This window comes from Oryctolagus cuniculus, chromosome 14, assembly GCF_964237555.1.
Source record: "Oryctolagus cuniculus chromosome 14, mOryCun1.1, whole genome shotgun sequence".
In the NCBI taxonomy this organism is placed as follows: domain Eukaryota; kingdom Metazoa; phylum Chordata; class Mammalia; order Lagomorpha; family Leporidae; genus Oryctolagus; species Oryctolagus cuniculus.
Window position 1 is genome coordinate 39,346,618 of NC_091445.1, and position 18,567 is coordinate 39,365,184.

The 18,567-nt window shown below is 47.4% G+C and overlaps 1 protein-coding gene across 2 annotated transcripts in view; it reads right to left on the bottom strand.

Moving 5' to 3' along the window:
* Positions 1–18,567, bottom strand: part of MCCC2 (methylcrotonyl-CoA carboxylase subunit 2) — a 73,077-nt gene that overhangs the window by 3,827 nt on the left and 50,683 nt on the right. For both annotated transcript variants that reach the window (XM_002721104.5, XM_051833261.2), the window contains 6 exons: positions 15,346–15,418; positions 10,800–10,876; positions 6,013–6,079; positions 2,860–3,016; positions 2,018–2,132; positions 1,135–1,220 (listed from right to left, as the gene is read on the bottom strand). In XM_002721104.5, the coding sequence (XP_002721150.1) occupies positions 1,135–1,220; positions 2,018–2,132; positions 2,860–3,016; positions 6,013–6,079; positions 10,800–10,876; positions 15,346–15,418 (575 nt within the window). The remainder of the gene's footprint in view (positions 1–1,134; positions 1,221–2,017; positions 2,133–2,859; positions 3,017–6,012; positions 6,080–10,799; positions 10,877–15,345; positions 15,419–18,567) is intronic.

Sequence of the window (18,567 nt, forward strand, 5' to 3'; positions counted from 1 at the left end):
TCTTCGGCTTCTCTGCCTCTACTGGCTACTCCATAAGTCTGCTTGCCTTATGGCAAAATGATGAACATGTTGCTTTCTGACCCAAAGATTAAAATATTTCACACTTAATTGAATTCATGACACACAACAAAATATACCTGTAATGTGTTTGTGAAAATGTGTACTTGGTAAGGAGGGAAACAGGCTTTTAAAACAATCCCAAATGGCATGATTGGAACATTCAGGCTAAGTACGCTCTTACAAATCTGGGTGCCTGGTCACGGTGCCCCTGTGCTGAGCAGGGCCCCCGTAAAGCATGCTCTCAAATGACTGACTGCCCTTCTCTCCCTCCTCTCATTTGCCTTCACCTGCAAATGGCATCCATCACAGCATAACCTAATTGTAAAAGGTGAAATATTTATACGATATGGAGAGAAACCAGAGTATAACATAACCTAACTGTAAAAGACACAGATAGTTAAGGTCTTTTTTCTACCTGTCCAAAGATGGGAGAAAGACATGCAGCTTGGATGCATCCTAGGACCCAGAACATTACAGGTGCTCAGAAGTCCGGAAGCACAGGCCAGCAAGGCTGCAGCTGGGCCGGCCGCATTAAGTGGTTGGTGTAAGAAACAACCAACAGCTGCAAGAGAGTGTCTGGCAACTACCTGGAGCGGACACAGGGACCTGAGCTGGGACCAATCACCAATCACCTTCTAAATGCACACACAAACTGCTAGCGAGTACCAGTAAGTACTCAGACTAGTGCTTAATCGGGGTGCCAACAAAAGCGTCAGAGACAGGGGTAGGACAGGAGTGTGCACTGTTAAACACAAATCAGAGCCAACTCCTGAGAGTGAGAGCTGAGGCTGTGCCCTGATTCCCAGCTCCCAGGAAGCCCGCCAGGCTCCCAACACCTGAAGCGGGGGGTGGCACATGGGGAGGGGCCGAATCCCACACTGGCGGCGGCTCCGCAGTGCAGGGAAGCTGGGCAGAGGGGGGCATCGGCATTTCCCATCTAAAAGAGACAGCAGGCAAAGCCTCTTTTTGTGCAAACCCTAGTGGTGCTCCCTGTGAGCGCTGCGCCACCCCACCCGCTCAGGCCTACAGATGGCTGCGATGCAGCCGGCAGGTGAGCTCTGATCCGGCTCCCACCTTGCACTGGAGTAGTAGGGGTTTCCCTCCTCTTCGAACCTCTTGATGATGGGCTCCTTCAGAGCAGATTCTTCAGCACTGGAGAACTGGAAAAAAAGGGCCTGGTGTCAGGGGGCTGCGGGGGGACAACAGACCACAGCCCACAGGCTGCATGCTCACCAGGAACAGCTACACGTGGAAGAACCAAAAAGCAATGCAGGACACCAGAAGAATCCTGAACAGACACACAGACAGCAAGAGACTTCATTTTTAGGGGCCGGTGTTGTGGCACAGTGGGTAAAATGGTCTCCTGCAATGCTGGCACCCGAATCAGAGCGCCAACTCGAGTCCTGGCCCCTCTGCTTCCGGTCCAGCTCCCTGCTGATGGGCTTGGGAGAAGCAGCAAATGATAACACAACTAATTGGGTCCCTGTCACCCAGGTGCGAGACCCGGATGGAGTTCTAGGCTCCTGGCTTCAGCCTGGACCATATTTGGCTGTTGTGACAGCAGATGGAAGATCTGTGTCTCCCTCTCTTGCTGTCACTTTGCCTTTCAAATAAATAAAATAAATCTTTAAAAAAAAAAAAAGATTGCATGTCAACAACAGCTACGTGCTGACTGGCCTGTCATCCTGGCCTCGTTCTCAGTCTGCTTGATTCAGGTCTTGAGGACTGAGCCCTCCCACTCAAGGGATCCAAAGGCAAAATAGAGGAAAGGGGGTGGGGGGGTGGGGGGACAGAAAATGTGTGAGCAGCCAAAACTGCTGAACCCACTCCCAGGTCAGCATCTTCTAAACAAAGGCAGATACCCTCCAGTGAACCCAGAGGGCATCCGGGAGCCCCGCCCCTCCACTCCAGGCACTCACAGCTCAAAGCCCAACCCCAGGGGAAGAGACCCATTTACCTGCTTCCCTTCCCGCGCCTTTTGGTCCTTGGTTACGGTGGCTAACACATTGGCTGCCTGCTCTCCTCCCATCACTGAGATGCGAGCGTTTGGCCAAATGTACAGAAACCGAGGGCTGGGGAGAAAGAGAAGAGGAACTGATCAAATTAATTCAGAGGAGCGCAGAGAGGTGTGCGGAGGTCCTTGCCTGCCTTTTAACCGCGCGGTTCTTGCTTCCTGCTGCACTGCCATCACCTGCCGAGCTTTCAGAAGCAACACTGACACGGGAACCTAGTGCAGGCCCCAGCAGTGAGGCCTGTGCGACGTGGCACTGACCAGGTCATCCGCGACATCCCTTTGCCCCGCGGTCACGCCCCGTTGCGCACTGCTGATACTGCACTGAGGGGTCCTCAAGCTTGCTAAACCTTCCCAAACAAACCCGTCTGGCACTGTGCTCACTCTCCTCCCTCTCTGCTTCTTGTCTGCACTTTCCATTTTCCTGGGATTTAATGCATGTTTCCCTTCTAACTTCCTGTACTACACGTTCATTTCACTGACTTTCCGCCTTACTTCTTTTCCAGCCTATACATTTATACAAGGCTACAACCTTTCACAAAACAAGCCCTTAACTGTCAATTCACAAGTCTTCATGGGCCGTATTTTCGTTATCAGCCATTTCTGATATCTCCTGGCTCCCACTGTAGAATTTTTCCTAATACTACACTGAACATTGAATTTAATTTCACCTGGCCAGATGGTACAGATTACAGTATAACGGATCAATGTCGTTCTGTATTTTAAATAAACCTGAAATCAACCACTTACGATTACCCTTCAAGTGTGTCTCCTTCTCAGCCACCCACCTATAAGCTCTGCCGCACATCCCATAGTTTCCAGCCCCGTAGGATCCCCCAATGATGACGGTTATCTTGGGCACTTTGGCGCAGGCTACGGCAGTCACCATCTTGGCGCCATCCTTGGCAATTCCTTCTGCTTCATAGTCTCTACCGACCATAAACCCTAGGAGGAAGGACAGACAGAGCCTGTGGGTGATGCGGTTGTTGAGAAGTCCCACTGAGGTAGCAGAAGCACAGCTTGCCTGACCGTCTCTACGTGAAATATGCTCTCAACAAAGTTTGCTTTAAAAGTAAAATTCCCTCTGACAACTTCTAAACTTTTCTCCCAAGAGCTCCTCGGGAGGCACACAGAGATGACTGAACAGCACAAGGGTGCAATCTACCTGCACGAAATCCTCAGGGCGGGCACTTGACGATGACAGAATGTGACACTAAGCTAAGCCGCGGTCACCGCCAGGCCAGGCCAGGCCGCGGGCTTCCGGATTCGCTGACCTGGTTTAACAACACAGGCTGATCTTTCAGAGCGAAGTTTTAAACTTTGATGAAATGAAGATTAATGTTTCATGGAGACACTTGGAGTCCCCGCCAGTGACTCAGTAGTGAGGTTAGAAAGACGTGTCCTTCAGTGTCATGGCAGGACATTCTGCTTCCTCAAGCCCCTGCTGAAACTGCCCTGTGGTCTCTGTGCCTCTCAGGGCGAGGGCTCGTCCCTCTTCCCCTGATAAACACCGAGTCAGCCTCCACTGGCCTCCCTCCCTGAGCGGGTCTCTGACAAAGGCCTCTCTCATGCGGGTACCGTAGCTTTGCACATCTCCAGCACTGGGTCATCCAGTTCAACCCTGACAACTCCTAGGGAGCACCTCACTCACTGTGGTCGCCACAGGAAGGACAGCACTGTCCCTACCAACCTTTACAGGGCACTCTCTGCCTCCTCCCATTACCCTCCCCAGCCGGCCCTCAGAATAGCACAGAACCAGGGCCAGTGCTGTGGCATAGCAGGTAAGGCCGCCACCTGCCATGCCAGTATCCCACATGGGCACTGGTTTGAGTGGCTGCCCCACTTCCCAACAGCTCTCTGCTATGGGCTGGGAAAGCAGTAGAAGATGGCCCAAGTTCTTGGGTCTCTGCACCCATGTGGGAGACCCGGAAGAAACTCCTGGCTCCTGGCTTCAGATCGGCTCAGTTCCGGCCATTGAGGCCAACTGGGGAGTGAACCAGTGGATGGAAGACCTCTCTTTCTCGCTCTGCCTCTGCCTCTGCCTCTCTGTCTGCCATTCAAATAAATAAATAAATAATTAAAAAGAAGAAGAAGAAGAAGAAGCAGAAGAAGAATAGCACAGATTCATCCAGGAGCCGACCACACATCTCCAAATGGGTATCTCACAGCTCCCTCAAAGACTAAACTTAACTCTGCTCACTGCTTCCAACACAGGCAAACAGAACAAAAACACAGGGAACTTCCAAGCACAACGCTGAACTCAGTGTTGGTTAACAATCCACAGATCATTATCAGAAAGAAGGTCCCGGCCAGCGCCGCGGCTCACTAGGCTAATCATCCACCTGCGGCGCCGGCACCCGGGGCTCTAGTCCCTGTCGGGGCGCTAGATTCTGTCCCAGTTGCCCCTCTTCCAGGCCAGCTCTCTGCTGTGGCCCGGGAAGGCAGTGGAGGATGGCCCAAGTGCTTGGGCCCTGCACCCCATGGGAGACCAGGATAAGTACCTGGCTACGGGCTTCGGATTAGTGCGGTGCGCCGGCCGCAGCGCGCCAGCCACGGTGGCTGTTGGAGGGGGAACCAATGGCAAAGGAAGACCTTTCTCTCTGTCTCTCTCTCTCACTGTCCACTCTGCCTGACCAAAAAAAAAAAAAAAAAAAAAAAGGTCCCTGGATTGGACTTGGGAATCCTTTTCATCTTCTACGTGTGCTGCCGTGTGGTCATCACTCCTTCCAAAACTCATCGAGGATCTCCAACCTCAGCCTGGCACGGGAGGAAGCAGAGTCCTCACAGTCTTGTTTAAAGCCCGAGGCACTGTCAGGGGCGGGACCCCTTTTCTCAGGAAGGCTCGCCTGATCCCAACACCACAGAGGGAAGAGCCTCTCCTTCCGAAGCTGCGCCTTAGAAGTTTGAAGGGAAAAGGAAGTTTTTTGATTGTTTGTTTGTTTTGACAGGCAGCGTGGACAGTGGGAGAGAGAGACAGAGAGAAAGGTCTTCCTTTGCCGTTGGTTCACCCTCCAATGGCCGCCGCGGCCGGTGCACTGCAGCTGGCGCACCGCACTGATCCAAAGGCAGGAACCAGGTGCTTCTCCTAGTCTCCCATGGGGTGCAGGGCCCAAGCACTTGGGCCATCCTCCACTGCCCTCCCTGGCCACAGCAGAGAGCTGGCCTGGAAGGGGGGCAACCAAGACAGAATCCGCGCCCCGACCGGGACTAGAACCCAGTGTGCCAGCGCCGCAAGGTGGAGGATTAGCCTATTGAGATGCGGCGCTGGCCGGAAAAGGAAGTTTTCTGCTAACCAACATGAGTGCCTCCTGTATGGCAGGCCCTGTGCAACATATGGAGAAGCATAGAAGACAAGTATGGAAGAGTTGTCTGGAGAACAGAACCCTGGAACTGAAAGACTTCAAAAATCATTTCATCCACTGTGTGCAGATCATCCATGGAACACAAAGTCCAGAGAGCTGACAAAACTCTTTGGAGGTAAAATTGAAATCCCATGATTTTGGCCCAGGATATATGTGTCCATTTTGAAAATATTTTGCTCCAGGTAACTGTGCAACAAAAGATAAAGAAAGGGGAAGCCCAGAACATTTGCTTGAAACCCAGGGGGAATGAGGCACTGGGGAAGAACCGGCGGACCAGATACCACCTCTGGCAGAGCTCAGCCCGTGTTCCTGCAGAGAAGGCTGTGTGGGGAGGAGAGAGGCCATTTGAATGCTTATGATTTACATAACTCAGAAATTGCTTCACTTAGGAAATGTGCATAATGGCCTCAAAATATTTAACATTCACAAAGAAAAGTGTGCACACCCTGAAAGAGACCCTGGGAAGAGCACTCAGTAGAGCTGTCTGCTGGGAGGGAAGGGGTCTACGGCTGTGCCGTCCTGCACGGGCCACTCAAGTCTGCGCAGCTCTGGGATCAATGCAACCAAACTGATTCTCACCAGTAATGTTTTGAAGGAACAGCAGGGGAGTATTTCTTTGGCAGCACAGCTGGATGAAGTGAGCAGCCTATAAGTAAATAACAGAAATCTCTTTAAAAGGGAGTTAGCAACTCTATAATCATCATGCATCCTATGAGTGCCACAACTTGGGTCAAAGACAGGAAACGACGCTGTTTGTTTGGCTGTCTGACCTTGTACGGACAGTAACAGTGATCGCACAATGCTGCCCCCTTATCAACAGGATAGATGTCACCGTGGGTTCGTGCTCTGCGTGTTTTGCATGATCACCCGTGGAATCACAGGCTCATGGCTGTAGGGCAACTGCATCGAGGCTGAAGCCAGTCACTAACATTCCCAACAGAAGGGGAAAGTTCAGTCAGAGAAAGGGAAGAACTGCTGCCAGTGAGAATGCTGATCTTTGCTGTAAGACAATCCTCTAGTTCACCACTTTAGAGAAGACAGAATGCTAAGTCCTTTTGGGATATCAAAGATGACATTTACATTCTGATGACCATCTGAAATTCTCTCATGCATCAAGATTATAACAAAATCTATCTTTCAAGGGGCTGGCATGTGGTGTAGTAAGTTAAATCACTGCTTGCGGTGCCAGCATCCCATATCACAGTGCTGGTCTGAGTCCTGCCTGCTCTGTATCTCACCCAGCTCCCCGCTCACATGCCTGAGAAAACAGTGCAGGATGGCACAAATATCTGGGCCCCCATTACCTACACAGGACTTGGGTGGACTTACAGGCCCCTGGTTCAGCCTGGACAAGCCCTGGCTGGTCATGGCCAAACAGCGGATGGAAGATCTCTTTCTCTCTCCCTCTCTCCCTGTCTCTCTGCCTTTCAAATAAATGAAATAAATCTTTAAATATATATATAGGGGCCAGCGCTCTGGCACAGTGGGTTAAAGCCCTGGCCTGGAGTGCCGGCATCCCATATAGGCACCAGTTCAAGTCCTGGCTGCTCCACTTCCAATCCAGCTCTCCACGACGGCCTGGGAAAGCAGTAGAAGATGGCCCAAGTCCTTGGGCCCCTGCACCCATGTGGGAGACCCGGAAGAAGCTCCTGGCTCCTGGCTTCGGATCGGCACAGCTCCAGCTGTTGTGGCCATCTGGGGAGTGAACCAGCAGATGGAAGACCTTTCTCTCTTGTCTCTACCTCTCTCTGTAACTCTATCTTTCAAATAAATAAAATAAATCTTGGGGCCAGCACCGTGGCTCACTTGGTTAATCATCCACCTGCAGCGCCGGCATCCCATATGGGCACCACGTTCTAGTCCCGGCTGCTCCTCTTCCAGTCCAGCTCTCTGCTGTGGCCGGGAAGGCAGTGGAGGATGGCCCACACGCTTGGGCCCCTCCACCCGTGTGGGAGACGGGGAAGGAGCACCTGGCTCCTGGCTTCGGATCAGCGCAGCGCCAGCCGTAGCGGCCATTTGGGGAGTGAACCAAACGGAAGGAAGACCTTTCTCTCTGTCTCTTCCTCTCACTGTCTAATTCTATCTGTCAAACAAAAAAATCTTTAAACTATATAGATAGATACACACACACATATATATATATATATTATATATATGTGTATATTTTACCATCATACCCCCCAAATGAGGATACTTCAAAAAGGTTGTGGGGCCGGCGCCGTGGCTCAATAGGCTAATCCTCCACCTTGCGGCGCCAGCACACCGGGTTCTAGTCCCGGTCGGGGCGCGGATTCTGTCCCGGTTGCCCCTCTTCCAGGCCAGCTCTCTGCTATGGCCAGGGAGTGCAGTGGAGGATGGCCCAGGTGCTTGGGCCCTGCACCCCATGGGAGACCAGGAAAAGCACCTGGCTCCTGGCTCCTGCCATCGGATCAGTGTGGTGCGCTGGCTGCAGCGGCGGCTATTGGAGGGTGAACCAACGGCAAAGGAAGACCTTTCTCTCTCTGTCTGTCTCTCACTGTCCACTCTGCCTGTAAAAAAAAAAAAAAAGAAAGAAAAAGGTTGTGGGAAAATGCAATTAAAGTGTAAGTTTAAATCCCAAAACAGACTGATCTTTTAATTCCATTTTTCCACAACCTTTTTGAAGTACCTTTGTAAACAGTACTTCTAATCTTGAACTTAGAAAATTATTTAATGGTACAAAAATGGGGGCCGGCATTATGGTGTAGTGGGTAAGACCAGCATCCCATATGGGCTCCAGTTTGAGTCCTGGTTGTTCCATTTCCAACCCAGATGCCTGCTAATGTGCCTGGGAAAAGCAGAGAAAGACAGCCCAAGACCTTGGGCCCCTGCACCCACTGGAAGAAGTTCCTGGCTCCTGGCTTTGGACCAGCCCAGCTCCAGCCGTTACGGCTATTTGGGGAGTGAACCAGTGGATGGAAGAGCTCTCTCTTTCTCTCTGTGTCTCCTTCTCTGTCTATAACTCTGCCTTTCAAATAAATAAATAAGTCTTTAAAAAATAATAATGGTACAAAAATGTAACTGTTCCCTCCCTATTGTCTAAAGATCATGTGAGTAAGAAAACTCTCATCAACCACTTCCTTTATGTTTTTCTCTATTTGCAGATCCCATTACCTCTGCTGGAAAGATCTTGGCAGGTAGAAAATTGCCAAGTAATTGCTCAACCTGAATAAGACTGTGTTTACAAGAATGAGGAAATCACACAGACCTCTGGGGCTTACTTCAACAAATGAGATGTCAGACTGAGCCAGACCCAACCCCTCCAGGGTTTATGTGTGCCCAGACAAGAAATAAAACCAGATGGAGTCTGTTCCTCCCCAGTCAGATGTTGCCTCCATTTCAATAAGTATACTAGATATACAGTAAAAGGCATTATTTCAGGAACAGGTACTATTTGGAGAAACACGCACTACACTGGTAATTGAAAACAAGTAAAACCTCTTTCTATATAGATGGCAATACACATTTTGGGTTTTGTTTTGTTTTTCAAAAAAGAAAAAAACTAAGGAAACAAAAGTAAATGTTCCTAAAGGTTATTTCTGGCATGGTGATTTTATTTTTTAATTTTTACTTGATTGTTTCCATTTCATAAGTGACTTGAGGGAACAATAATGAATAGCAGGATATAGAAGCCGATTTTATTGACAGAACATTTCACCAAAGAAAAATGCCTCCCCAAAGGGGGCTTGAAAAAGCTTAGGTGCCTGTCATCTTTTTTCTTAAGAAAACATTTTATCAAAGAAGAACATGAATTACATTTACGCCAATTTCAGCAAAGCTGAGATAGCTAATGTATGAAATCAAACACTAAGTTGAACAATGTTCAAGAACTCCCCCTTTTAAAGTCTGAGCTCCAGTATCAAAGACTCAATGCTTTTCCATTTCTAAAAAATAAAAATAGAATAAAGCTGAAAAGGGATCGACAGGAGGGAACACACCACGCCTCAGGACCTGGGAACCTCGCCAGAATAAGGCACTTTCAGAACGAGTGCTCTCTACCTTCTTAGAACATAAGCACATGCAAGGCTGGCATTGTGGCAAAGAGGGTTAAGCCACTGCCTGCAATACTGGCATCCCATATGGGTGCCAGTTCAAGTCCCAGCTGCTCCACTTCTTTTTTTTGGTTTGTTTTTGTTTTGTTTTTTTGTTTTGGACAGGCAGAGTTAGACACAGAGAGAGAGAGAGACAGAGAGAAAGGTCTTCCTTTTCCGGTGGTTCACCTCCCAAATGGCTGCTATGGCTGGTGTGCTATGGCTGGCGCGCTGCACCGATCCAAAGCCAGGAGCCAGGTGCTTCCTCCTGGTCTCCCATGCGGGTGCAGGGCCCAAGCACTTGGGCCATCCTCCACTGCCTTCCCGGGCCACAGCAGAGAGCTGGACTGGAAGAGGAGCAACTGGGACAGAATCCAGCGCCCCAACCAGGACTAGAACCCAGGGTGCCGGCGCCACAGGCGGAGGATTAGCCAGTGAGCCACGGCGCCAGCCGCTGTTCCACTTCTGATCCAGCTCTCTGCTAATGTGCCTGGGAAAGCAGCAGAGGATGGCCCAAGTGCTTAGGCCTCTGCACCCTTGTGGAGACACAGATGAGGCTCCTGGCTTTATCCTGGCCCAGTTCCAGCCACTTGGCCTTTAGGGGAGTAAAACAGCAGATGGAAGATTTCTTTGTCCCTCTCTCTCTGAAACTCTGCCTTTCAAATAAATAAATAAATCTTTAAAAAAAAAAATACATGTGCGTGTCCTCTATAGCAACTATACTTCAAGTACCATCCAATAATTGTCCTAGGAGCCGGTGTTGTGGCATAGTGGGTTAAGCCACCATCTGCAACTCTGGCATCCCACATAAGTGCCAGTTCCAGTCCAAGCTGCTCTTCTTCCAATCCAGCTCCCCACTAATGGCCTGGGAAAGCAGCGGAAGATGGTCTAGGTCTTTGAGTCCCTCACATGGTAGATCCAGATGGAGTTCCAGGCTCTTGGCTTCAGCCTGGCCCAGCCCTAGCCATTGCAGCTATTCAGGGAGTGAACCAGAAGATGGAAGATATCTAGATATCTCTGACTCTGTAACTCTGCCTTTCAAATAAATAAATAAATATTTAACACACACACACACACACAAGAACTGTCCTAAGATGAGGACACTCATTTTTCGATAGCCCATCAATGACACCATGTTGAAGTCACAAAGATTATGCACATGCACACACCTGCAAAGAATGCTCTGTTTGCTCCGGCACCTGGAGAAACATTTTAAATCTTTTATGCAATAAGAAGCTTTAATTCATGGCTTGACCTTCAAAGTTACTTGTGTTAAATTAAAACAGAAAATCCTGAAGCATTATAAACAATACTTGCCTTTTTTGCAGACTCAGAAAAGAGAACTCCATTGTTTCCAATGATTCCTACTGGGTATCCAAAAATTCGAGCAAATCCTCAAAACAAAATTCAAAAGTTTTATTTTTTCAGAGGGTTTTTAATTCACAACAAAAATGACATATTTGCACATTCTTTAATTTCAGATCCAATTTATTCTATTTTTCAGATAACATATTTTGAATTTATATTATAGCCAAAGACCTAATGCTTCACTAAATAAAGAGTTCAACAAGAAAAAAGTAGGAAGATGCCTAGTTCAGCAGGAATATAGGCAATGGCTATAAACAGTAACCAATGAAAAGGTGTCATTTTCACTCTTGTCCAGTGAAAATCAGATGACACTCTAATAGATAAGGTACAAAACAACTCACGTCACAATTCCTCACTCCTGTAGTACTGGATTCTGGGTTTGGAGGGCAGCATCTTGTAACAGTCATGGTGCATGTATACTGTCCCATCTGATTGACTGTCACCCACTAACTCATTTAACACACATCTGGGAGCCCACACTCACTCATTCACTTAACACACATCTGGGTGCCCACTGTGTACCACTGAGAGATCTGAGCCTGGATCAAGGTGCAGCTATTTTAAAATAGGCCTCCATCTTGTAACTCGGGCCTGACCAGGCCCTGAACCCTGAGCCAGAAGCCCCTAAAAATAAATAAATGAGCTCCCCTTGCAATAAACTCTCCTAGCAACAGCCAATCAGCAGATAGCAGGGAAATACCTAAAGTTCCAGGTGCCTTTTCAGGCAGTTTAGGTGACTGATAACATCCCGAGACCCTGCAGTTTGGCACATACATCCTAGCGGCTTGGACCCTATACTTCAGCCAATCAATCTAAAAGGCATCAACCCCAAAGCCATCCAACCACCTTTACTAGGTCCATTTCTGCCACTGGATGCACTAATCAATTCCAAGAGATGTTCTTTGAATTTCCCGTAGAATGAGATGATTTGCTAAATGGTACCATAATGTATAGAACGTCTCTGAAAACCCTATAAAAACCCTGTAAACTGAAGAGTCGGGGCTCTCAATTCAAATCTGCTGTGTTGGTGGTGGTTGAGAGTCCAGACCCGGGCCTGCAATAAAACTCTCATGTGTTTTACAGTGTATCGGCTCCTTGATGGTCTTTGGGGACAATCGAACTGGGCCTAACACCACCCACTAGGGATCTTCTGAAATGTAACAAATTAAAGCCATTTAAATTGTAGACCAACGTCCAGAGCTATCAGCCAGCTTAACCGAAAATTCTGTGATATGACAGACCCTTAAAAAGGCTGAATTAGCAAAAGCAATTAAAAAACAAATTCAGGCCGGCGCCGTGGCTCACTTGGCTAATCCTCCACCTGCGGTGCTGGCACCCGGGTTCTAGTCCCGGTTGGGGCGCTGGTTCTGTCCCAGTTGCTTCTCTTCCAGTCCAGCTCTCTTCTGTGGCCGGGGAAGACAGTGGAGGATGGCCCAAGTGCTTGGGCCCTGCACCCCATGGGAGACCAGGAGGAAGCACCTGGCTCCTAGCGGAGACCACAGATAAAGTAAGAAATCCAGGTCAGCCAAGAAGAATGAATCACTCTACTTTCACACTTCTTTGTTTCTCCTTTCCAAAAGTGTCATTTGTATCTGACCATGGCTTCCACTACCACTCCAAACACCTGCCCCGCACACACACACCTGGGAGAAAAGAGGCAGGGCAGGGAACTGCTGTCTTGTGAGGCAGGTACCATAGGTGACTTCGGAGCCTGATGCTCTGCAACCTAAAGAACGTGACCAGCCAGAGAGACTTTCAACAAGCCCACCTCCAACTAGAAATGGGGGCAGTGCTTAGAGCCCAAGAACCAGCACATCAGGCTTGGGTAAGTGGGTCAAAGAGAGCATGCTACACAAGTCCCTGCAACTGGATTCTGTCTCCAACAGACAGACCTGGTGCCTGCCAGATACTCAGAAACATCACTGAGGCCAAGTTAAGAGGTAAGAAAACACCAACGTACTGACAAGCCAGGGCACTGACTTTGTCTTTATTTTTTTGAATTTATTTTATTTGAAAGGAAAACACACACACACACACACACACACACACACGGGGGTGGGGTGGAGAAAGGGAAAGAGAGAGATCTCGTCTGATTGACTCCCCAGATGCCCCACCAACAGCCAGGGCTTGACCAGGCTGAAGGAGCCAGGAACTCTATCCAGGTCTCCCATATGGGCAGCAGGAACCCAAGTACTGAACCGTCACCTGCTGTCTCCCAAGGTGTGCATGAGCAGAAAGCTGGAACAGAGTGCAGACCTGCAACTGGAACCCAAGGCCTTGCTAGCAATGCCTAAGCCACTGTGCCAAACGCCTGTCCCCCAGAACATGGACCTTTTAAAGACTTATTTTTGATCTTTACTCTGCCTTTGTCTTGATTTATTACTGTAAGAAATCATCATATTCAGTGGGAAAAAGCAAAACACTGATGTGATGGCCACCTAGCTTTCTCCTTCTCTTTCACGTCTAAAATTCCAGCCAAAAGCTAACTGGCACTGGCACTTGCACAGCAATTCAGAGAGGGGTAAGCTTCCAGAAAGGCCTAGCACTCCACTCTTCAGTGCTGCTGCACTCCACCAAGAGATGGGAATCTAGCACACGACTCCCCAGTAAGACGCCGGCGTGCAGACACACCACCTCCAGCAGACCTAAGTCAACGGTCGAGACCCTCAGCCCATGCCGGGCCTGCTTGAGCATCTCCAGGCACAGCAGGGCTTGCCGAGTGGGACACCAAGGAGGGTGGGCCTTTACCTACTGCCTGATCCAAACGAGTTCCAAACAGGGAAGCAAAATGGCCAAGAAATACTAGGGCCTTCCTACGGCAAGTGCTGAGGCAGGGTGGAAACCACGTGGGCCCCAGAAAAATCTGCTCTCCCCTCACCCCCTCACCTGTGTGCTTCCCACCCTCTGCTCCGCCCCATCCTTATTCTCAAGCCCCCATCCTCCTGTTATCCCCAGTCACCTTCTCATTCCCCTTTTCACTCCCCTCTCCTTCTCCCAACCTTATTCGCATTCTAGTACAGCCAAGAGATGGAGGACACTGGCTGTGTCGCTGGTATTCTAGGGGGCAAGGGTACCACAAGTCTTTTAGCAAACACAGGGCAAAGATGCAAAGCGGATGACAAGGACAGCCCATCCATCTTTAGAGAAAGCAGAAAAAGCATCGCCCTGTGTGAGACTGCCACACAGTGAGGGTTACATCCTGGACTATCTGGGAACAAATCCTGTCTATATATCAAGCAAAAAGCTCTTAATCACTTAAACACCTAAATACAAAAACATAAATTCCACTCCCAGTATGAACCCTTCTCCTGCTCACAAATCTAACTAAAAGGAACTGTGACTTATCCTTAAGCCTCAACCTACATTTGAAATTGGGATTTTTGCAGCTACCTTTTTCCCCTGCTCTGATGTGTTATCTTCATTATATTATAACCATTATATTGTCAAGCTTTTCAGAACCTAGGAAAACCACGAAATTTGCCCTGCTGTTTGTCCAAGATAGATTAGTACAGGTCTAGCCTCTGCTTCCAATCTTTTTCTCCAAAGGCTTATAGACTGAACACTTGAGATGACAGAATTACAAGCATCATTTTGTTTTTTCCAGGCCTGGTACACTGTCCTATATTCTCAATCCAGTTCTTGCACACAGCAGCTTAAGGCAGAGGCAGTGTGCAGGCACTCTCTGTAGACAGGGGCAGCGAGAAGGTTTAACTTACTCTTCATGCTTCCAGGAAACTAAGCAACACATATAGTCTCCTAGTTACATCAGAGACTAAGTGAAGAAGGCAATGCTGAGATTTTCAAAATAATTACAGCTATCTAGAGAAAAAGAACACAAATGTGTTCTGCTCATTTTATTATATGAACCTCTTTATTCAGACAATGCCCCAGAGCCACAGATGAAGGCGTACACACTGCATCTGTCTCCCCCCAACATTAAATTCTGAATCCACAAAGCCACTCAGCTACAAGTGATCTTCACGAAAGAAGATACTTGGAAACCTGACGCATAAATCTGCACTGCTGCTGGTGCCGCCGTAGCTCACTAGGCTAATCCTCCGCCTGCAGTGCCAGCACACCGGGTTCTAGTACCGGTCGGGCGCCAGATTCTGTCCCAGTTGCCCCTCTTCCAGGCCAGCTCTCTGCTGTGGCCAGGGTGGCCCAAGTTCTTGGGCCCTGCACCCACACAGGAGACCAGGAGAAGCACCTGGCTCCTGGTTTCGGATCAGCGCAGTGCGCCGGCTGTAGTGCGCTGGCCGCAGCAGCCATTGTGGGGTGAACCAATGGAAAAGGAAGACCTTTCTCTCTGTCTGTCTCTCTCACTGTCCACTCTGCCTGTCAAAAAAAAAATAATTAATAAATAGATAAATAAATAAAATTTGCACTGCCCTCAATCACACAGCCCCTGCCAAGTGTACCAAAGCCATGAGACAAGAGACCATTTATTTTCAAAGCAGCAGAAAATGTTCCTATTTTCAATTCTGCATTTTTATACCTGTAACTAATGTGTCTCCATACAAGGCTTTGAACTCGTTGAATCTGCTTCCATCCACAATTCTAGCAATGACCTAAGAGGAAAAATAACAATGACTCTGAGAAATTATATTACTATCAGATTCTTTGCATTAAAGCTTTATCTATAAGGAAAAAAAATTCATACAGAAGTTGTCACTTTCACAAAGTTTACCCAGAAAATCTCACTAGACTCTCTCCTGATGTGTGTGGCTAATGCCCCACAGTCACTCTGGGCTGTGATTTTACACTTGACTATAGAAGCAGTAGCATCACGTTGCACATAAGAGCAGAGAGCACATGTCAGTGCAGGTACTGACATGCCACAGGACAAGTCACCAGCACCCTGGGCTGGCTGCTAACTCAGAGTTGCAGGGACGGCTGGAGCATCTTGGTGGAGGCCCAGGGATCCATCGGAAAGCAGGGCCAGCCAGGGCTTGCAGTCAGAAGCGATCCTAAGATACCACATAGGATGCGTGTGTCCCACAGCAAGCCATTTAGCCCCTATGAGCCTCAGTCTCACTTCAGGAAAGAAGGAAATCGGCTGTGAGGAGAGGATGAACCCCACAGTAAAAAGAATCTAAGAAAACAACGCCAAGACGGAGAACCAGCCAACTCCCAGCTCTACCACTGAGACAAGAGTTCCTGGGGTGATGACTTAACATCTTCCTGGCCTCAGTTTCCTCATCTGTTAAAAAACAGAAGTGCTAAAAAACAACAACAACAAACCCACTAAGGCATACTGCCTGGCTCTCACTAAAAAGCAGTCGTTGTTATTATGAAGCTCTCAGAAAGGCTCACTGATTCTGAATCTGACGTATTAAAGATCATCCACATGCTGAATTCTACCAGACATTTAAAGAAGAACTAACTCCAATTCTTCTCAAACTATTCAGAACAATTGAAAAAGAAGGAATCCTCCCAAATTGTTTCTATGAAGCCAGCATCACCTCAATTCCTAAGCCGGAAAAAGATGCAGCACTGAAAGAGAATTACAGACCAATATCACTGATGAACATAGATGCGAAAATCCTCAATAAAATTCTGGCCAATAGAATGCAACAACACATCAGAAAGATCATCCACCCAGACCAAGTGGGATTTATCCCTGGTATGCAGGGATGGTTTAATGTGCGCAAGACAATCAATGTGATACACCACATTAACAGACTGCAGAAGAAAAACCATATGATTATCTCAATAGACGCCGAGAAAGCATTTGATAAAATACAACAACCAGTCATGATGAAAACTCTAAGCAAACTAGGTATGGAAGGAACATTCCTCAATACAATCAAAGCAATCTATGAAAAACCCACAGCCAACATTCTATTGAATGGGGAAAAGTTGGAAGCATTTCCACTGAGATCTGGTACCAGACAGGGATGCCCACTCTCACCACTGCTATTCAATATAGTTCTGGAAGTTCTAGCCAGAGCTATTAGGCAAGAAAAAGAAATTAAAGGGATACAAATTGGGAAGGAAGAACTCAAACTATCCCTCTTTGCAGATGATATGATTCTTTACTTAGGGGACCCAAAGAACTCTACTAAGAGACTATTGGAACTCATAGAAGATTTTGGCAAAGTAGCAGGGTATAAAATCAATGCACAAAAATCAACAGCCTTTGTATACACAGGCAATGCCATGGCTGAGAAAGAACTTCTAAGATCAATCCCATTCACAATAGCTACAAAAACAATCAAATACCTTGGAATAAACTTAACCAAGGATGTTCAAGATCTCTACGATGAAAATTGCAAAACCTTAAAGAAAGAAATAGAAGAGGATACCAAGAAATGGAAAAATCTTCCATGTTCATGGATTGGAAGAATCAATATCATCAAAATGTCCATTCTCCCAAAAGCAATTTATAGATTCAATGCAATACCAATCAAGATACCGAAGACCTTCTTCTCAGATCTGGAAAAAATGATACTGAAATTTATATGGAGACACAGGAGACCTCGAATAGCTAAAGCAATCTTGTACAACAAAAACAAAGCCAGAGGCATCACAATACCAGATTTCAGGACATACTACAGGGCAGCTGTAATCAAAACAGCATGGTACTGGTACAGAAACAGATGGATAGACCAATGGAACAGAATTGAAACACCAGAAATCAATCCAAACATCTACAGCCAACTCATATTTGATCAAGGATCCAAAACCAATCCCTGGAGTAAGGACAGTCTATTCAATAAATGGTGCTGGGAAAATTGGATTTCCACGTGCAGAATCATGAAGCAAGACCCCTACCTTTCACCTTACACAAAAATTCACTCAACATGGATTAAAGACTTAAATCTATGACCTGACACCATCAAATTATTAGAGAGGATTGGAAAAACCCTGCAAGATATAGGTACCGGCAATGACTTCTTGGAAAACACCCCAGAAGCACAGTCATCAAAGCCAAAGTTAACATTTGGGATTGCATCAAATTGAGAAGTTTCTGTACTGCAAAAGAAACAGTCAGGAAAGTGAAGAGGCAACCGACAGAATGGGAAAATATATTTGCAAACTATGCAACTGATAAAGGGTTGATAACCAGAATCTACAAAGAAATCAAGAAACTCCACAAGATCAAAACAAACAACCCACTTAAGAGATGGGCCAAGGACCTCAATAGACATTTTACAAAAGAGGAAATCCAAATGGCCAACAGACACATGAAAAAATGTTCAAGATCACCAGCCATCAGGGAAATGCAAATCAAAACCACAATGAGGTTTCACCTCACCCCAGTTAGAATGGCTCACATTCAGAAATCTACCAACAATAGATGCTGGAGAGGATGTGGGGAAAAAGGGACACTAACCCACTGTTGGTGGGAATGCAAACTGGTTAAGCCACTATGGAAGTCAGTCTGGAGATTCCTCAGAAACCTGAATATAACCCTACCATTCAACCCAACCATCCCACTCCTTGGAATTTACCCAAAGGAAATGAAATTGGCAAACAAACAAGCAGTCTGCACATTAATGTTTATTGCAGCTCAATTCACAATAGCTAAGACCTGGAACCAACCCAAATGCCCATCAACAGTAGACTGGATAAAGAAATTATGGGACATGTACTCTATAGAATACTATACAGCAGTCAAAAACAACAAAACCCGGTCATTTGCAACAAGATGGAGGAATTTGGAAAACATCATGCTGAGTGAATTAAGCCAGTCCCAAAGGGACAAATACCAGAT